Source organism: Barbus barbus (assembly GCF_936440315.1).
Source record: "Barbus barbus genome assembly, chromosome: 10".
NCBI classification, from domain to species: domain Eukaryota; kingdom Metazoa; phylum Chordata; class Actinopteri; order Cypriniformes; family Cyprinidae; genus Barbus; species Barbus barbus.
This window is the reverse complement of record NC_136738.1, coordinates 17,008,082-17,030,572: the sequence shown is the minus strand read 5'-3', so window position 1 is coordinate 17,030,572 and position 22,491 is coordinate 17,008,082. Positions and strand designations below refer to the sequence as shown.

Sequence of the window (22,491 nt, the reverse complement as noted above, 5' to 3'; positions counted from 1 at the left end):
GGCTCCTTTGGCCTGGATTACTGCAGCAATGCGGCGTGGCATGGAGTCGATCAGTCTGTGGCACTGCTCAGGTGTTATGAGAGCCCATGTTGCTCTGATAGTGGCCTTCAGCTCTTCTGAATTGTTGGGTCTGGCGTATTGCATCGTCCTCTTCACAATACCCCATAGGTTTTCTATGGGGTTAAGGTCAGGCGAGTTTGCTGGCCAATCAAGAACAGGGATACCATGGTCCTTAAACCAGGTACTGGTAGCTTTGGCAGTGTGTGCAGGTGCCAAGTCCTGTTGGAAAATGAAATCTGCATCTCCATAAAGTTGGTCTGCAGCAGGAAGTATGAAGTGCTCTAAAACTTCCTGGTAGACGGCTGCATTGACCTTGGACCTCAGAAAACACAATGGACCAACACCAGCAGATTACATGGCACCCCAAACCATCAATGACTGTGGAAACTTTACACTGGACCTCAAGCAACGTGGATTATGTGCCTCTCTTCTCTTCCTCCAGACTCTGGGACCTTGATTTCCAAAGGAAATGCCAAATTTACTTTCATCAGAGAACATAACTTTGGACCACTCAGCAGCAGTCCAGTCCTTTTTGTCTTTAGCCCAGGCAAGACGCTTCTGACGCGGTCTCTTGTTCAAGAGTGGCTTGACACAAGGAATGCGACAGCTGAAACCCATGTCTTGCATACGTCTGTGCGTGGTGGTTCTTGAAGCACTGACTCCAGCTGCAGTCCACTCTTTGTGAATCTCCCCCACATTTTTGAATGGGTTTTGTTTCACAATCCTCTCCAGAGTGCGGTTATCCCTATTGCTTGTACACTTTTTTCTACCACATCTTGTCCTTCCCTTTGCCTCTCTATTAATGTGCTTGGACACAGAGCTCTGTGAACAGCCAGCCTCTTTAGCAATGGCCTTTTGTGTCTTGCCCTCCTTGTGCAAGGTGTCAATGGTCGTCTTTTGGACAACTGTCAAGTCAGCAGTCTTCCCCATGATTGTGTAGCCTACAGAACTATACTGAGAGACCATTTCAAGGCTTTTGCAGGTGTTTTGAGTTAATTAGCTGATTAGAATGTGGCACCAGGTGTCTTCAATATTCAACATTTTCACAATATTCTAATTTTCTGAGATACTGAATTTGGGACTTTCATTAGTTGTCAGTTATAATCATCAAAATTAAAGGAAATAAACATTTGAAATATATCAGTCTGTGTGTAGTGAATGAATCTAATATACAAGTTTCACTTTTTGAATGGTATTACTGAAATCAACTTTTTCATGATATTCTATTTTTATGACCAGCACCTGTGTATATATATAAATATTAGGGCTGTCGCGATTCAATCGACTAGTCGATTTTTAAAAAATCGTTGACTTCATTTTGCTCGCGCCTACTAACCGGCAAAATACCGGAAGTGGCGCATTTCACCGACGAGAATCCATAAAACACATTTTTAGACTATTTTCCAAGGCTGCATGATATATTAAACCCATCTAATAATCATAATTAAGCATAATTGTGAATTCACAAACACCATGATGTAATTAAATAATTATATGCGATGCAGTTCACACAGTATATGCTCTTTTTCCATGCGTGTAGGTTAAGCACGTGCTTCTCACAGCGGCTCTGTTCACAGTAGCTCCTCAGAAACTTTTATCATTTACATGATGAGCGTCTCATACTCCATCTCTGCATGTTGTTGTTTGAATTTATTATAACGTTCATCTGGAAACGCAACGCGTGCCATTTCATCAGGCTTGTGAGGTAAATCATTTATAAATCTACACAAACAGGAGAATACATCGTGATTTCAAAATAAAAGCTCAAACCCTCACTCTGAGTTTACACGGTTTAATGTCCACATATTCATTTAATTACAGTGGCTATAGCATTTCTGTCCTAAAGAAATGGCCAAATATGAAAGATTAAGTGTACGTTTGAATTAAATGCTGCTTGGTTAATTTTAAACAGTAATGTGTAAAAATAATCATCCGGCCGTTGGCGCCCCCTGCATGCCTTTGTTGTTATGCGTAATCTACATTAGCTCTATTGTTTATAATACATTATGTATTTTAACAGTTTTGTTCAATAAAACCATATGATTTCTTGCTTTTGATACTTTATTTGAACTAATTATTATTGCATCATTGCTATTATATATGTACTTTAAGTCATTTTAAAAGCTATTGTTCACTTAAATCCATTTTTATTACCACACACACACAAAAATATAATTATAGGACCCTATGAAATCAGTTTTATTTCCAAATTAAGTTTTAAAAATTGTATTAATCAAAAAGCCTGTCTAATTAATTGAGTTTTACAGTTTTATCTGTACCAAATTCTGTTTTCCATTATTTTCTGAATTCCATTTTAATTGTTCCATTACATTTTAATAATAAAAAGCATCTCCAATTAATTGATTTTATATTAAAAAATTTTTTTCAGAAATACTGCACATTTACATTTTTCACCTAAATAAATTATTGTAAATAATATTTCTGGTAAATACTTCTTTAAAAAGTGTTTTTTGATTATAATTGTATTATTATTAGACTAGAACACATGGATATGTTGTCATTCTCACACTATAATACTGAACTGTGATTTCAGTGATTTTGACTGAGATGGACACTTGCTTCTTGCACTCTGTTGCACTTCACTTTTGCTTTAAAAAAGGATTTCATAGAAATTTGGATTTCATTTGGTTTAATAAAATATTTTTAAGTAAAATTGTTGATTTTTTTGTGGGGAATTAATCGTTTAGATTAACCGATTAATCGAAAAATTAGTCGATAGATTAATCGAAATAAAAATAAAAGTCGTTAGTGGCAGCCCTAATATATATATATATATATATATATATACACACACAGTTGAAGTCAAAACTTTACATAGCCCTTTCAGAATCTGCAAAATGTAAATAATTTTACCAAAATAAGAGCGATCATACAAAATGCATGTTATTGTTTATTTAGTACTGACCTGAATAAGATATTTCACATAAAAGATGTTTACGTATAGTCCACAAGAGAAAATATTAGTTGAATTTATAAAAATGACCCTGTTCAAAAGTTTACATACGCTTAATTCTTAATACTGTGTTGTTAACTGAATGATCCACAGCTGTGTTTTTTTTGTTTAGCGATAGTTGTTCATGAGTCCCTTGTTTGTTCTGAACAGTTAAACTGTCTGCTGTTCTTCAGAAAAATCCTTCAGGTCCCACAAATTCTTTGGTTTTCCAGCATTTCTGTGTAAGAACCCTTTCCAACAATGATTGTATAATTTTCAGATCCATCTTTTCACACTGAGAACAACTGAGGGACTCATTTATAACTATTACAGAAGGTTCAAACGCTCACTGATGCTCCAGAAGGAAAAGCCATGCATTAAGAAAACTTTTGAACAGAATGAAGATGAGTACATTTTCTTGTTTTGCCTAAATATCATATTTTTTCATTTAGCACTGCCCTTCAGAAGCTACTGACATGTTTTCCAGAAGACAAATTAAGTTAAATTTACCTTGATCTTCAAATTCAAAAAGTTTTCACGCCCCGGCTCTGAATGCATGGCTTTTCCTTCTGGAGCATCAGTGAGCGTTTGAACCTTCTGTAATAGTTGCATACGAGTCCCTCAGTGGTCCTCAGTGTGAAAAGATGGATCTGAAAATCATACAATCATTGTTGGAAAGGGTTCTTACACAGAAATGCTGGAAAACCAAAGAATTTGTGGGACCTGAAGGATTTTTCTGAAGAACAGCAGACAGTTTAACTGTTCAGAACAAACAAGGGACTCATGAACAACTATCGCTAAACAAAAAAAACAGCATTCAGTTAACAACACAGTATTAAGAATTAAGCGTATGTAAACTTTTGAACAGGGTCATTTTTATAAATTCAACTATTATTTTCTCTTGTGGACTATACATAAACATCTTTTATGTGAAATATCTTATTCAGGTCAGTACTAAATAAACAATAACATGCATTTTGTATGATCGCTCTTATTTTGGTAAAATTAACATTTTGCAGATTCTGAAAGGGCTATGAAAAGTTTTGACTTCAACTGTATATATATATATATATATATATATATATATATATATATATATATATATATATATCAATATAATTTTTACTAACCAATGATAATTTTCTAGTTGTGCTGCTGGTGTTTGTTATGGATTTAGAAATTTGGAAATTTCTACTGAAATTGATCTAGCTATTCTCATTCTCATCATTTAAAATGTCTACTAACACATCACAGAAGTTTTGTGTAATAACAACTGTGCAATGTGGTTTGACATTTTTACACCCAATACTAGGATATTCTTAAAAGTCAAAATTGAAGTTTGTCAAAGTATTACTGGTATATGTGGGTACACAGTTTGATCAGTCACTACCTCTAGATTAAATAGCTGATACAAGATGAACACCAACGCTGAGCTAGATGAAAGTAGTGTAATCATAGCTGCCTGTATTATCTTCAACGTGAGAACCTGAGTAACACTTTATAATGAGGTTTAATTTGTTCTCCTTAGTTCTTATCTGATATGAACTAACAATGAACAACATTTTTTTAATTAATCAGTATTTATTCATCTAAATTAATGTTAATTTATAAATATACTATTTATAATGTAACTGATATACTGATTACAAACTCATGTTCATTTAAAAGACAGCAACTGTTAATTTATAAAACTTAAAAAGTGCAAAATGTATTAGTATATTTGGAAATTAACATAAATCTGGAATAATAAATGCTGCAAAATTATTGTTAGTTGTTAGGTCATGATACCTAACGCATTAGCTAATGCTGACAAATCAAATCTTGTTGTTACCAGAATCAGAATGTTTGCATTTCACAATGATATTTTAAAATTAGAATAAGGGTGCCTCCACCAGCAGTGCACTCCATGGAGAGAGTATGCACTTGTTTCCTTATATCGCTTAGTGGTACTCTGTGAAGTGTTGGCTCAAGTAAATTTTCTAAAACTGCATAAACAAGGACACAAACACGTTTAGAGACTAGGATCCGATTGGGGACTTTCTTGCTTCCTTTTATGGGACGAAGAAACCGCAGGTGGGTGGGGGAAGCCCTGAGCATTCATTCAGCTGCAATCTCATCTCGCTGCACTTGAAGTTAAGCAGAAGTCAGAACAGGCGTTTCATTCCTAAAATCAGGTATCAAATATGCACAGTCATAACCCTTCACGTGTCAATGACATGGACGCACTTTCAAAACCTGTATCAACTGTCGGGTCATCTGCAACTTGCCCTTATGAGACGGTCAAAAATTGAGAAAATATGTGAATGTGGTCCATTTCAGTGAATAGGGATGGGCAAAATGGTTCATCTCCTACTTCATTCATGCTTGCAAACATACAGTAATAATGAAAAGGTAAGGCAATTGTGGGCCAAGAGCAATGCTTGCTTCTCCAGATCTGCACCTTTGATGTTGCAGTTACAAACCTGACTCAGCACAGAGCAGCTTGCCCACCCACTGTGTCTCTTATCTTAAAGCCAAAATGTCTGGTTTGGTTACGGTTAATAGTTTGCGCTGGAAAAAGTCAGAGAGCGACAGTTACATCACAGTTTAATGAAAGCCAACAATGACTCCTGTGAATGATTGTTTACACACCTTGGATGAAGATTATATCTATCAAGTGCATTAAATCGAGATGAGACGTTTTTAAGCACTTTCCGTTGAAATGGATGAGTCAGATTTAGTTTTGGCATTTGGTGGGCCCTGAAATTGCTCATTAAGGTTTATGCAACGATACTGTTTACCATCTGCCTGCTTGCTTCAGCAACCACATCAACTGGACTGACCTAAAAAGATGCATCAGACTCGAGTGTCTGTCCTCACCTCCAGTTCAAAGCGATCTGAAGTAAGCCTTCCTGTTTCATTAGTATTGGACGCACTCCACTTGACAATTTCAAGCAGGAAAGCAAGACTAAAAATAGTAACTTCTATCATCTGGTTTGATTTCAGAGTTGTGTGCGACTGAGGATTTGGGAGGTGCTGTTTTGCGCTCGTCCTGATGGAGTTGAGGAATAGAGACGTAATCCTACCGCACAGTTACGGGGGCACGGAATGGTAGAAGTTGCCCCTTCACGCTGATCTTAAAGCAGTGTGATTGGTTTTTCGTATAGTTAAGATTAAGAATTGGTTAGGGGGAGCTGGTTGTAGATTAGCATAAAAGGGACACTTCTGACAGCGACAGAGTCACGGTCGCGAGGCCGCGGGCTCGCCACATCAAAGAGACTGGCGAGCGGGCTGCAGGGTTAGACTGACAGGCGATGGGGGCTTAGAAGAGGGGGCTGGGTTCATTTAGGGAGACCAGAACTGAACTTCAAAGCCCTTGTCCCATGGCTCTTAGCACATACAAGGGCAAAATCTTCAATGGTCCCCTACTTGTGTATATAACATCTTAAAAGAGTGTTCATTAACCTCAGTTATGTTTCTCTCAGCATGGAATGTGCAGAGATTTCTGTGTCCTCTTGTGTTTCAAATTATTTATTTTTTCATTTGCAGATCTAGGATTCCATATTTTACTCTAAAGTCATTGGAGACCTCCGTTGCAGGCATCCTCAGCTATAGCTGCAGTTTTTATGCATTTTGCATTTCAACAGGACAACCTCTTAATTGTTAGTTATATTTAGTATATACACAACTGTTCAAAAGTTTGGGGCCAGTATGATATTTTATTTTATTTTTGAAAGAAATTCATACATTCATCCATCAAGGACATGCTAAATACATCAAATGACAGTAAAAGTGTCACTGCGTGACAATAAAGACTGGAGTAATGCCTGCTTAAAATTCAGCTTTTCCAAAACAGGAATAAATTACATTTTACAAAATATTAAAATAGAAAATATATTTTTTAATTGTAATAATGTTTCAGAACGTTAATGTTTTTACTGTATTTCTCTATATATACATGCTGTAAAGTGCTAAATGAACAGAAAGCTGCTGTAACATGAAAACAAATTGGTAAAACTTTATTTTACGGTTTCATCTATTAGTTGCTTATTAGCATGCATATTACTAGAATATTAGCCATGTATTAGTGCTGATTAAGCACATATTAATGCCTTATTCTACATGACTTTATTCTACATCCCTAATCCTATCCAATACCTAAATTTAACAACTACCTTACTAACTATTAATAAGCAGCAAATTAAGAATTTACTGAGGGAAAAGTCATAGTTAATAGTTAACAAGTGTTCCCTATTCTAAAGTGTGACCAAAAAATTATATATATATGGATGAATGGATGATGATGAATTATATATATATTGTGACGAGTCGGCTGCCTCCCCCCCTGTCCATCATCACCACCCCGTCCCGTATTCGCCGCCCTTCACCAGGCTCCCGACGGGAGTGGGTGTGTGAGAGAGGAGGGGCGCTGAACACGCAGGGCTGGCGGCGTGTGATGAGGCGCACCTGACGTGAATGGAGCCTCATCACCGCCGCCGTTTAAACGCCGAGCGCGCCTCTCCTCGAGAGACCGGTCTCTTCCCCGTGCATGCACGCTGGTGTCCTCGTGGGTCCAGGAAAGGGGGCGTAGAGGGAACTACCTGCCGCCGTCAGAGACGCGAGCGGCCGGACCCGCAGTCCGGCCGACACTGCACCCGCGATACGGCCGTCGGGCAAGGACGCCGGGCCGTGGAATCCCGTCGAGCACCCGGGGATGAAGGAGTTGGACGAAGCCGCCACAGAAGCCGCCGCCACCCGCGCCCCGGGACCTCCAGACGGGAGCGCGTGCGGCCGCCGGACTCCGCCCCTTACCTGGACCCTTCCCTCCTGAACACTGCCCTCCTACACAGCCCCGCAGCACGACGAGGACACCAGATCCCCGTTTATTTTGGACACTTTTCCCCCTTTGGACACTTTATTTTGATTATATTGTTTAATAAAAACCTCTCCGAGGCTTGACGCCACGCCCACTGTGTCTGTCGTTGGCTCCTCCCGCCACAATATATATATATATATATATATATATATATATATATATATATATAATTTATACACAGTGCCCTCCAAAAGTATTGGAACAGTAAAGACAAAATTGCTCTGTTGGCTGTGGAGTCAAGACATTTACAAATATGATTAAAAGATGAATATGAGACAAAACTACCGAATGTCACATTTTATTATTAGCCGTTTCAACACATACATGTTTTAGCAAATAAAAAGAACAGCACTTAGAGTTTCATCCCTCTCTCTGATGTGAGCATAAGTATTGGAACAGTTGCCTCACAGGTCTTTCTAAGTGATCAGCTGTGTCCTGTTGCATTAATTCTTCAGATATTAAAAGCAGGGAATGTGTCGTATCAGTTATATCCGTTACTTCTGCATTCTAAATCTTGCATTCGATGATGACACACACAAACCAGGATGAAGATGAGGGAGCTGACTTTGAGAGAAAAGCAAGCAATTTGGATGCTAAAAGAAAAGAGGAAGTCAATTAGAGCTCTAGCAAAAACAAAGGGCATGGAGAAATCAAGAGTTTGGAAACCACCAGCAACCAACAACTACCTGATCGGCTGAGAAAACAACAGTAGTTGATGACAGACAAATCATAAAAGCTGTGAAAATGAACCCTAAAAGACGTGTCTGTAAAATCACCAACAACTTCCAGAAAGCTGGGGTGATGCTCTGACAATCTACTGTCCTCAGGAGACTTTGACACAGAATTACAGATGCTACATAGCAAGATGCAAACCTCTGACCAGCACCAAAAATAGAAAGGCAAGATTAGAGTTTGCATAAAAGCACAAAGGTGAGCCAGAAGAGTTTTGGAACTGTGTTTATGGACCGATGAGACAAAGATGAACCTTTATCTAAGTGATGGGAAAGCAAAAATGTGGAGAAAAAAGGGAACTGCAAATGATCCCAAGCATAAAGCCTCATCTGTAAAGCATGGTAGAGGTGTTGTCATGGCATGGGCATGCATGGCTGTCTCTGGAACAGGCTCTCTCAGAAGTAGCAGAATGAATTTGGAAGGGTACACAAATATCGCCTACCAATATTCAAGAAAATGCCACCAGATTCATTGGGAAGTGCTTCATATTGCATCAGGACAATGACCCAAAACACCCTGCCAGTTCAGTCAAGGAATTTGTAAGGGCAAAGAAATGGAAAGTCTTAGATTGCCCAAGTCAATCTCCAGATTTAAATCCGATTGAACATGAATTTCACCAGCTGAAGAGGAGAGTAAAAGCAGAAACTCCCCAAAACAAGCAACAATTGGGATTGGCTGCATTAAAGGCTGGGAAAAGTATTTCAAAGGATGAGACCAAGAGTCTGGTGATGTCTATGGGTCACAGACTCACTGCTGTGATTGTGTACAAGGGATCTGCAACTAAATAATAGCTTTTAATCTTTTATATCTGCCTTATGTTCAACTGTCCCAATACTTATGCTCACATCAATGAGTGGGATGGACTCTAAAAGTGCTGATCTTTTTATTTGGTAAAACATGTGTATATATATATATACAGAGCTGGGTAGATTACTTACAGATTGTAATCCGTTACTTTTAGGTAATATAATCAGATTACTTTGAGATTACTTTTAGATTACCTATGATTTAACTCGTTTATCACATTGATTTAAATAGCATTATCTTGTACCATAATGATGTAAAAAATGCAAAGAGTAAGAAAACTTGTTCCATTCATTGTAATTTCAAGTGCATTAAACATTATATTACAGTTTCCCAAACTAGGGTTCGTAAAGGAACTGCAGGTGGGTTGTGAGTTTAATGAAAAGATGACAATTAATTAAATCATAAAGAAATAAAATTAAAATAAATCATTTAAAAAAAAACTTTTTTTTTCTTTTTTCTTTTTTTTTATTTGAACTCCGTTTCGAGGAAAGTCTCTTCACTTGGCGGCCATATTTGCAACGCCTCCGGTCAGCTCATACAAGACAATCTTAATGAACAGGGGAATCCTGAAATCTCAAAAACTGCTCGCTGAACTCACATTGTCAAATCAGCAACAAAAATCTGAAATTAATTGCCCCATGAATGTTGTTTCTTATACTCAAATAGCGTTTAAAAAGGTTATTTTTTTAGGCTAGACCAGGCAATGTGCATGCAGAATCATAACCTGCTTATACTGTGCATGTGGATTGGCAGGTCTAGTCAGGTTTCTATGGGAAATTTGGCTCTTTCATTTCGAAGGTGGGACTATTCCTCCATATTGCGTGTTGCAGTTTCTCCCATTCATAAGTATAGGAGTGAACAGTCTTTGTCTTTCTATAGTCTTTGTTTTAAATAAAACACTTACGTAATCCAGATTACATGTAGTAATTACATCAGTTACTACCCAGCTCTGTGTATATATATATATATATATATATATATATATGTATATATGTATGTATATATGTATATGTATATGTGCATATACACACACACACACACACGCATATATATATTTATTTAAATATATTTTTTTCTTGTTACAGCAGGTTTTAGTGGTCAGAACAGTTATCAGTGCTTGGGCCTGTGTGGCAGCATTGATATTCAAGTAATGCCGTTGCAGCCAGCAAAGTAATGGTTCCTTCTTTTATCTGTGTTTTCCTTTCTTTGTCTCGCAGGGTTTTGTTCACCAGCTCTGTACTCAATCTTGCTGAACTTGTAGCCCTGCGGCCTGATCTCGCCCGTCTTAAGAAGGTCCTCTACTTCCATGAGAACCAGTTGGTCTATCCAGTTCGCAAGAGCCAAGAAAGAGACTTCCAATATGGCTACAACCAGATCCTCTCATGGTAACAACAGAATCTGATTAACTTTACAGAAAGTACCTGTGGAAGAAAAACATATGTTAGGGTTACCAGACTTATCTAATGTGCTGGATATTACACATGCACACACGTGTGTAATTTCTGTTTAAGTAGTTTTTACAGTTCATAAGTGTGGATTGTTGAATAAATAGTATAGCAGTAGAATGTCAAAATATGATACAGTATGTCATGCTTCACAACATTACTACATTAACCATGATCAAAATACACAAACACAATTTAAATTTGTAATGTTGTTAACTATGAATTAAAAAAGGAGGACTTTTTAATTCATAGCAAATAACAATAGAAATTGAAATGAGAAATTTCCCAGGTTTTGATTTTCAGAAATCTGGTCATCTTAATGTATGCTAATATGTCAGTACAGTCTGTTTATAACAAGTACCATTTCTGTACCAGACTGGATTTTAATTCACAAGAGAGACAGTGTGTCTGAGACAGAATAGTTTATCATGCGCGTTACTTGGCATGATGTGATTGGTTAATTATGGGATCGTATAATGGCGCTCTAATTCTTAAGAACTCGCTGTTTTAAAGCCTAATGTCATAATCAATCTTGATGCTTGAAAGAAAGGGTTTTAAGAGCTCTAATTGGAATACATTGTGATTGTTGTCTGTCAGAGTATCATGTCAATAATTCAAAGGTCCTTTGCTTGCTCAACTTTATTAATGTGGCAGAACAGTGACACAGAAAAGCACTCGGCTCCTCTAATTCACTCTCTAATTGAACGCAATGCAGTGATTGATTCTGGCAATTGGGGTTAATCAGTGTACCATTTAAAAACATGGTGTGTTTGTGTCTGTGGATTCTAATCAACATGTATTAGATATTTAAAGTGACTAGTTACTGGAGACGTCGGCTTTTCATATGCGAGTGAAGTTCGCTTTTCAAAACATATGCTGTTTTTAATAACGCTCATTTTGTTGAATTAATTAAGGAGCATTATTGTGACAGTTTGACATTTTGCTTTGTTTGTCAGTGTATTTTTTCTTTTGTCATCTGAAATGTCAATGTTTTCCCAGCCTGGTTGCAGATGTGGTGGCGTTCAACTCTCCATTCAACATGGAGTCTTTCCTCTCCTCCATCTCTACCTTCTTGAAGACCATGCCTGACCATCGGCCCAAAGACCTGGACCGACTCATCCGGCCCAAGTGCCGTGTCCTTCACTTCCCGATTCGCTTTCCCGATGTCACAAGGTCTGTCCTTATATCCCTCACCCACAGTCTTCTAGGGATCACTCCTCCACTGATTAAAAAACGTGCTAGCGAGTTCACTCTTAATCCGCCCCCAAAAGCTGATCGCGTATGCAAGCGTGGTTAATGGCGAGTGGGCAAAGTTGTGTAAGAAAGTGATTAGAATAGACAGCTTTAATATCCTGTGTGGATCACTTGACACGCTTCGGCTACAGATACGTACTTGCGCTCGAGCACACATGCACGCACATACACAACATGCCCACCGGGACAGGAAGCGATTTCTTTGTGTTATAGTCTGTTTGATTGTAGATGATGTAAATATTTGTGTTTGATTTTTGTGTGCTGAGCAACCGATGATGTAGTATGAAAATTAGTGAGGATTTTTACTCAGGGCATGTCATCTGCCTTGAATATCAGCAAATCAAATAGAAATCCAAATAGGGTTTTATTGCCCATGTTAAAAAAATCCACCATCATCCAAAAATCATTTTCAGAACCTTTTTGCTAATTTTGATGCAAGCAACTGTAGCTACAGTATACTGACTCTTCACCCTGTGACCATTAATTATGCATTGCATGTTAGTAAGTTATCATGACATAAATAGCATTTTTGGCTATTTAAAATAAAATCTTGGCTTTTAAAATTGCTTGATTATAGGACAAAACCAAGCAAATATTTAAAATGCAGTACACTCAGTCACGCTTGATGTCCTTGTGGTCTCATTCGTCGGTCCCTGAATTGATTTTTGCTTTTTTGGGGGGGTCTCTGAGCCACAACACCCCCCCCCCCCCCCCCCCCCCCCCCCCTTGCAGCTTTAAAATCTCACTGTGCTGTGTGCTTCATTTTGACTTGCGCAGTCTAGATTGGCTTCAGAATTTGCCTCTCGAACTGTCGTCTTGGATCAGCAAGCATGGGTGGTGCTTTTTTCATCGCCCCGTTCCAAAGCAATGTCAAAAATAAGTCAGCTAGAAGCGACTCTACGGAGGGGCCTGCTTCTTATTAGATTCCTAATGAACAGCAAGCAGGACCCGAAACGAGTGGAACAATATTGTTAATTCATTTTGATTCAAGGCATTCTTGGGCTGGCTTATGTGTGCTGGTTTAAAGATTAGAGAGACCGTAAGCATGTAGTGCATACCATTTCACATCCTCCCTTAGCTGCAAAGCAGTCTTTGTCATTTTGATGTGCACGTCGTTATTGAATTAGAAAAATGTGAAAAGTCGTGGATTGGTTGCAAAATTAGTCATAGCTTTCATTATACAAACATAATGTAATGCTGAAGAGATCAGTTTGTCTATTCAAATATCTGAATTAAAATATAAGGATTGCATATAGGTTAATATATCTAAAATATATATATAATAATAATAATTAAATTAATGCAAAATCTAATTAGATATTAAAATGATAAATAAAATTAAAACATAAAGTAATCATTTGAATCAGAATTGCATGTTTTTTTATTATATGCATTAGCTCAGCATAAAAGTGTCATGTCACATATTAACATTGCATCTTTCTTTTTTTAATGTTTGCAGTCCATTATTTTTTGGTCTTCTCTTTGTTCTTTCAATCTGTATATCTAAAATGTTTATCTCCAGGTCTGAGCGAGGCATGTTTTGCATTATCCCTCTGATGCATGATTTTTTTTTGCATTAGTCAGTAGATTCTTGGTTGACAAAATCAAGATTTTTAATGCACACTTAAAAGAAATATCCAGCCGCTTTGTGTTTTCAACTTTGTTTTTTGTGATTTAGAAGAGCCAGACCAGCATACACCACTGAGGTCAAGTTTCACTGTTCTTCATCACTAAAACAGCTGTGTACACTTTGCTCTATCTTTTTGAAATGCACCTATATAGATAACATAGCTCTCCAGTTTTTTGTTATGGAAAATAATTGCAGTTGTGTTTTAGAAATGTAAACTAAATGCAATAGCACTGCACTGATGGAAATAGATTTATGCCTAAGTTGTGCATCACCGTGGATGAATTCAACAGTTGAGACACTTGAATTTGATATTTTAGTGCAAAAAAAACTATTATTCACTAACCAACCAAAATTCTATTTAACCAGGTACTAAATATACTATGAAATGAACACACATGTCTCCTGTCTTTGTAAATTATGTATACTATAGATACACATAATTGTGTCTTTTTCACAAAATTGACCTGCTTCAAGTATTGAAGTATGATAAATATGATATGCTATTACATGAATTTCATTTAAAAGAAATGTAATATCAAAAGTCTTCAAATTGCGTTCAGCACAGATTGGTGGGTTTTTTTGTGCCACTCTCTGATTTGCGTGATTCCTTCAATGAATCAGACAATATATAGCATGTGCCAAAAAAAACAACACAATCAGTGGACACTATTACTGAATTCCTCCCTCTGTCTTTTAGTGTTTGTGTATCTGCGTGTGTGTTGTTTGTTGTGTGTTTTCTATGAGGGGATGGATGTGCCCCTACGCTTGGTTGGATGACAAATTTGCCCTGTGTGTAAAATGTGGGTTAAGATGACATTGGTAATGTTGGTCCACACTAGTGTGTGTGTGCATATTTGGGAGTGTGTGTGTCTGTATCATGGTTAAGAGATGCTGTAAGTAAGCTGACACTGATGACGCAGGGCTCTCGCCTACAGTGTTTCTCAGCTCATTTTCAGATGGTAATTCGCCCCTTCCAAAGCAAACTCACAGAGTGTAAGGAAACGATTATATGCATGGCCGGCCATCCGTCAACATGCCCTGGGTTCTTTTCTTAGCAACCAACTTTGTCCAAGCCTTTTAAGAATTTAAAAATATTCCTAGAGACAAACAAGAGAAGAACCAGAGTATTTGATTTGAAATATCTCGCAGGTGGGCTCCCGTTGGTCCTTTGTTTATACGATGTGTATTTCTTACTTCGTTCATTCTTTTGTTCTCTTTCTTCCAAAACAAACAAAAAAGAAATCAAATTTGTATAATTATGAAAATATGGCTGCACTGCCATACCATATTCACAATAGATGCCGTGGAAAACAAAAGACAGACTGCAAGATGTCAAGAATACTTATATAGTATGTGTAGTCATGAGAGGACAGCCCATAAAGGTTAGTAAAAGGAAACTCCCTTTAAAATAAATAAAGTACAGGGTTAGCCCGCAGTCACCGTCCCCATTTAATGGAGAACGATGGAGAAAAATAAACAAGGTAAAAGTAACCTCAGAATGAAAACATCTTTTGTAATATCTCATTGAATGTAGCAAAATCCAAAGAAATCTCTCTTTAAAAGGATTCTATTCCCTCACAGTGTCCTTTGGATCAACTTCATCAGACCTCACTTATTAATTGGCTTTCTGCGTATAGCCGTAATTCAATCGCGATTGACCCTAGTGAGCAGGAGCCCAGCTGAGCGAGGCCATACCACATCATCAATCACCACAATCCACAACGCTGGTGGCCCCTATTAAAGGCTAGTCTTTGTATTAAAACACAACAGGCCAACTGGGTATGTTTGCATAAAGTCACATGACAATCAGGTGTCCTTTCAAGAGTTTCAGCCCTACGGAGCCGCCACATCACAAAGACACTCCTGGAAGGACTCAAATGTAATGCTGCTCTGATTTCCATTGTTCTCCGCTCTGGCAGAAGAGTGAATTTGGTTTCCATAGCACTTAACTGGCATCAGATGTTTGCAGAAAGTCCCACGCACCCAATCGGAGAGCTAAGATTGATGGCCAGCACTGTATTGATCCCAACGCTGTGATCTAAAACAATGACAGTTCCTCCTAAGACGGGGACCACAGTACTATCAAGCTCATCGAGGGGAAAATCCATCACAGGAATCTCTCGTAGACTCTCGTTGTCAGGAGGACCAGGTTTTCATTAGCCCATTTAACTCAGCACAGATAACTGAAGCTACTTTTCAAAGTTGGTGGGGAAAAGAGGGTATTTGGCTGCTTTTTAAAAAGCAGTTCAAAGGCATGGATGTGACTCTCTGTACGGCGGCCTGCCGCCAATGACTGACTGGTGGAGCGATTCTGTTACTGAAGCAGATGGCAGGATATCCTGCTGTAGAGATTGTCTCAGAACGGTTCAAAGGGAACAGCACAGTGGAAATTATGCGCCTCGGTCCCATATCGAAGTAATAAAGTCTCATCAAAGACGCCGATTACCTTGTTACATAAACCAGTGCCACGGCTTCATAGTTGTGTGGGTTACATTATTTAATTGAACCGTGAGGGTGTTTTTTTTTTTAGAAATGTGTGTAGAACATCGAGTTGTGGACTTCATTCAGTGATTTCATCCCTGGACAGCCGAGGAAACCGTTCCAATGTATTGGAAAATTCGCTGCTGGCCCAACGCGAGCTTGTTTTGTAAATATGCATAAGTAATAAAAGCTGCTTTTGTGATGTTGAGCTTCTGCTAATTCTGCTTTTCGTACTTGCTCAGGTTCCCGCGGAGGCCTTGATTATCGCCGGAGTCAGTGGCCACCAGCGGTCAGAAACTCATCACTTGGCACCCGTGCTCCAAATCCTCATGCGCCTTGCTACTCATCCCGTAGCGCTCTCTTTTTTGATTGCTGTTAAGCCTTAATGTGGGCAGGATGGGGTGATGAGGAGACAGGCTTTCTTAATCAAACCGCTGAGCGTTTAATCTTGTCGGTGAAACATCTGGCGGGCACCTTTTCTCATTTGTTTCTTTGACATCGGATTCCACCACCTCGTGCTCCGAGGACATTTTCAGAAGGGATCTCCATCCTTGTGGCACGAGGACTCCTCAGAATGTGCCCTGTGAAAATAATCCAATGGTAAAGCCCAAAGGTATGGCATGCGTCTGATCTCTAGATCACATGTGCCAGGAACGAACCACAATTGAGTCCATATGGCGCTTTCAAGTGCTAGGAGCGAACCGTGATAAATAGGAATGAATCAAGGATAAAGCCCCTGGCTTCAGAGATTTGTCCCAAGCAGCTGGCTTGTGGCCATAGGTTTTGCCATGATGTAATCAGGACAAGCAGGTATTTATAAAGCACAAGTAAAAATGGCCCTTCTTTGATCGTATGCTCTGATGACGGGGGATATCTAATCAAGTATGTTACCAGGTATACATTTTCCAGTCTCAAAAGAGCCTTTGAAAGTGAGCATCGATGTGCTCTGCTCGCTTCAAAAGCACTTACAGAGCACTTGAAGTGAATACTCAAGATACTGAAGGGTGCAGAGCTTTACTGTCTCATACGGGCTGATTTGGAACACCCTATACGAAGGAATACGATACTGTTACATTTTGAATTGGAAATGTACTTTGCAAAGCAAATGCTTATTGCTGATTACTGTCATTAGTGTGGGGAATAAATAAAATAACATATTTTGAAAAATTGTGAGTCTAAACAAGGCTTTATACTAGTGATTTTCAATATATGTGGGAAAAAAATACTGAGACATTTATTTTGTGTTTCACAGAAAAAAAAATATTACAGTATTTAAATATTTTTCATTAAAAATCAACTTCTCTCTGTCTGTCCATGTGTAAAACTGAACAAATAGGAAAACACAATAAGGATAGGGAGGTTTTCCTTTTGATATAGTCATTTGGTGTGCAAGAGCAAACTGAGAGTTTTGCCAAGTGCCAAGTAAGATGAAAAATGCCTTTTGGAATTTGGCCATTGTCTGAACAAACAAAGACCTGAGTTCTCTATTCACTTCAGACACAAAGTTTTCATCATGCTAACACCAGCTCAGCTTCATCAATAGTGTTAACAAAAGAAGAAAACATGTAAGCAAAGTATGGGCATTTGTAGAAACATGAGCTCACATGTAAGATTAATGTAATTAAAACAGCACCGGGCATTTTGTCTTTAGCTCTGTAGAAACAACATACAATTTGTTATAACTTTCATCCTCCATCTTCCATTAAGCAAACAGTCTGTTTAAAATAAAAAATTGCATACATTTCCACTGCTAATATCTAACATCCTACTACGTGATTGTTAGATGTGATGAACAGCTATGTGCTTGTAGAGGACTAAGTTGTCGAGGCTTTGTTTGAAGTGATCAGGCCGTTATGTGTCTGCTTCACATGACAGATGTCATGGCTTGTGCAGTTGTGTCAAAATCTGCCCATTCTATGTCAGATTTGGTAAGCCATATGCACATTACATAATACAGAAAGTCTGTCATCGCTTACGCATTCCACAACCCCATACGACCATATCTATCATCTGCGTTAAATGGAAATGGGGCAAGGCTGTAGTGTCGCTGGAAACCTCTACTAGCCGTCTGTTTGGTTAACTCCTGTGACCTACTTTAGCTGTACTGCATGTCAGTCTTTGTCATTAGAATTTGGAGTCCTCATTCCATGGCCATCAGAGGTATGATATTTTCGTTCTCAGTGTCATATAGAGTGGACTAAAGTCCAGGATGTGTGCCACAGTTGGCGCAGGAAGTTTGGCGTTTGACTATGAGGTCAGTTGGTAATAATGAATGTAGATGTTAATGTGCTGTAATGACCTTCTCTGTCCACATCTCAGAGGCTCTCTTCAGGTCTCCTGTGCCCATCATACCGGACCTCTGTCAAGCCACCCTACAGGGCACCCACACTGATGAGACAAATCTGGCGACGGTGCTTTCAAAATGACACACTTGGCCGCATTAAACCTTTGCGTGATCAGTCACTTTTGCTCAGTGGGTAGAGAGTGTTATAAGGTTGTTTCAGGTTCAATACAAGTTAAGCTTAATCCACAGAATTTGTGGTATAATATCTGTTGCCTGAGAAAATAATTTCAACTTTAAAAAAAAAAAAAAGAAAAAGAATAGTTACAGTATCATTAATGGGGCTGTTAGCATACACCGCTTATAGCCACAGTATTTAAATATTGTACAGTACCATTCAAAATTTGGGTTGGGTAAAAAACAGCAATGCTGTGAAATGTTATTACAATTTAAAACAACTATTTGAATATAGTTTAAAATGTTATTTCTGTGATGGCTAAGCTGATTTTTTAGCAACAATTGCTCCAATCTTTAGTGTCATATGACCCTTCAGAAAGCATTCTAATATGCTTAAGAAATATTATTAATAACATTGTTGAAAACAGTTGTGCTGCTTTTTATTTTTTAATTTTTTTTTGGAAACCATGATTTTTAATTTCAGAAGTCTTTGAATAGCAGTTTCAAAAGAACAACATTTATTTAGAATTTAAATCTTTTTTAACATTATAAATGTTTGAAAATGTTAAAAAAAGAATCTTACTGATCACAACATTTTGAACAGTAGTATACCTGTTAATATGGCACTACTGTAATAGAATTGGTAGTAAACTCATCTTTGTCATATGTAGTCTTTCAATTTTGTAGTCATGTCAACGGAATTCCAGTAAAGCTCTAGTCACGGGTAGTAAGGGTTGTACTTTTTTCTACTATCATTTGATGCAACTCGATCCAACTTGAGTTGCGGCAAAAATGTAGTGTACTCAGTGGGTTAAATATTTGCCATAATCGGCAAATAACAAATAAAAATGACATCTGAACAATTCTACTATTCAAAGAATAGAAATAAGTAATAATAATAATAAACAATTTTATAAAAATAATAATAAAAATGCACTTGGCCCTGGCATTGTTTACTTTAATTATAAGTGCCTCGTTTTATTTTATTTAATTTTTTTAAAGCGACAAAAAAAATGTTTCAATATAATATAATAATAATTCATATAATAATTCAATATTATGGAACAAATGTTGCCCATTAAGCTTAAATTGTAATGAACCCAGTTCCTTTAAGCTGTCTTGAGGCTCCCAGAAGAACTGCCCGAACTGCTAGAGAAAGTTTGCACGCCTCACATGTAGCTCTCTCCACTTCTGAGCCGTCGCAACGGCCAACCTCAAGATCAATGGAATTTTTCATTAGCCTGGGAAAAAGAGACCGCTTGTGATTATTGCCAATAAAGGAAATTAGATGAAATGATTTTTTACTTTGATTTTCTTTCCTCCCTCTTTCCCCAACCATCCTTTCACATTTAATCAAATGCAAGGTAAAAGTCATCACTGAAATTGCGCCTGATTTATAAATAAGCTAATTGGTGGCATTCTCCCTCTCCTGTCGGTGGACACGGCTGTGTTTTTATTGCCTAGTCAAAACCTCCTCATGTAATTTTCAAAATGGCCCTCGAAATGAAATTTTCCTCCCAGCTTGTGAGGCAGCTCCATCGCTCATACCTTGCCACAACCACCTTCTTGTCATCTCTTTAGTGGAGCTTTATGTAGCCTGGCTTTCCTGTCCACATCTGTTAGTTAATTCATCCATTGCGAAACTCTTCCCTGGCACTTTTATCAATGGCTAATCTAATGGAGGTAAACTGTTGAGTGACTGCTCTCATTGATACTCTGTCTTTCTCAGGGACGTTTGGAGAATAATAATGGCAGTTTCATATTTGAATGGCCATTGATTGCTGCTGAATGCATATTTACTCAAATGGATATGGGATTAGAACATTGCGTCTGAAACGACAACTTCAAAAGAGTGAACGGCAAATGCTCTGTGGACGTTTATTTTGTGGCTTTAACAGCTTTCTTTGAAGGATCTTCCATTCAAACCACAATTTACCTATCTGTATTTGACTAACGCTTCCCGAACTTGTTTTCATCTAGATGAAAGTGCAGTCAAAATGCACAAACACATGCACGCTTGTGTCCTGTACCCAGAAATGCTCTTAACAGTTGAGAAGATGAAGAACCAAACAGAGGAAAAAAAACAAAGTTTTTGCTTTCTCTTCTCGTATAATCATTTATGACCGGTACACAACTAACTCGGAAAAAGTGGGCGGTAGAACTACGCCCAACATTGTGGTGAGTCAAGGCGACCATCTGTATGTAACTCGGAGAGAAACTCTCTTTACACTCCACTGCCTTTACAGCCCCCTTTGTTTTGAAGTCGATGAGTTCTCCAGCACTTGGTTGGAAGGATCCACATATATTATAAACATATTGTGGGAAGTCGTGTTAAATCGGTTAGTAGTTCGTCATGTTGTATTGCTTCCCTACACCACAAAGACTTTTGGCTCACCGAAATATAAGTGCCACTTAGGACATCCACTTCATTCAAGTCAGTTTAATAATCTATTTTATTTGATCTAATTTTTCCAAATGTACCTTGTCACAGAGTAGCAATGTAAAAGGATTTGTTTAAAAAAAGACTGTAAATAAATGAAGACCTTTCTGTAATGGAAGCTTGCATCAGAGTACTCTGAGTAATAGTGTTCGCTGTTAATGATCTGCTCATTAATCTTTGGACAATTATATTGTATCTTGACCTGCTTTTGTAAATGTTTTGACTTTTTTTGGACTTATTTATACCATAAATAAAGGTAGTCCCATATATCTCTCATTTTATAATGCTCACTTGAGGGAGTGCAAGGTAGATTATTTAAAATTTTAGCAGTGCCTTCGCTTCTGTGCCACTGCAAAAAATAATAGCGCTTCAGTAAGCATTGGGGGAATCTCGCTCTCAAGCAGCTAATTGGCTCGCGTCCATCACACAACATACAATTAGGATTTGTGGTGCCGTGGAGGAAGCGCATGGGCTGTGCAGTCGCAGAGAACGGAGAAAGTGCTTTCTGCATTTTATGGATTGCTTTTGGCAGTGAATTATGTGAAAATGTGACTTGTTTTAACTTCTTTAACTTGTAATAATCGTCGTGGTTGCAGAATACATCAGTCCGGTTGTGTGCCCAACATATTTTAAGACCAAGGAGAGAGTAATGCCACATGAGGCCCCTTTTTTTCTTTTTTAAAATGTGGTTTTAGTTACCTTTTTTGTTTATTTTGCTCAGACATGTAATGTTCTGACTGGTGTTGCCTATGAATTATTTGCTGCTTATGTTGTTTTTCATTATAGAAATCAACGAAGGTTCGAGGAAAAACATCTTTGAATTAGGAATGTGTTTACAGTCATAGTGTGCGTTTTTTTTGTTAAATAGTTTTTCCATAGTTTCTCTGATGTTGTTTTATAGGGCTTTTTCCCTTTCGTCCTCAGATTCCTCCCTGCACACAAACGTCTCCGGCATTCAGTGCGGTGTGATGATATCCACACTCCGGCTACTCAAAGCCACGTTCAAAGATCAGCTCCAAGGTAATGCACTGTAGCACTGAAGGCTATTTATGCAACAAAATGGCCAAGATTGCTTCTTGAGAAATGATGACAAAAGTGACCATGAGTACATGATGGAGGCTTAACTAATGACATTATAATAAACCCCTGCAGTTGTCCAGAGCTCACAATAGACTCGGAGCCACCTGAGGAGACGTTGCAGATTCAGCCTGTGTCTCGTCCGTGTGGCTATGAGAGGAGGAATCTTCAGCCGCTCCACATAGTATGGCCACATCGCTGGTAGGACCTTCATGATAACATTAAATACTTTTAATATTTCACTCGTTCTTTTCATTATCTTTATTTTTTTTTCTTTAGATCTTGTGGACTTGCAATAT

General features: G+C 38.1%; 1 protein-coding gene across 2 annotated transcripts in view; it reads left to right on the top strand.

Annotated features, from left to right (window-relative positions):
* gtdc1 (glycosyltransferase-like domain containing 1) overlaps positions 1-22,491 on the top strand; it is a 44,491-nt gene that overhangs the window by 7,812 nt on the left and 14,188 nt on the right. For both annotated transcript variants that reach the window (XM_079426987.1, XM_079426986.1), the window contains exons 3-6: positions 10,625-10,792; positions 11,852-12,025; positions 22,040-22,135; positions 22,268-22,393. In XM_079426987.1, coding sequence (XP_079283113.1) covers positions 10,625-10,792; positions 11,852-12,025; positions 22,040-22,135; positions 22,268-22,393 — 564 coding nt within the window. The remainder of the gene's footprint in view (positions 1-10,624; positions 10,793-11,851; positions 12,026-22,039; positions 22,136-22,267; positions 22,394-22,491) is intronic.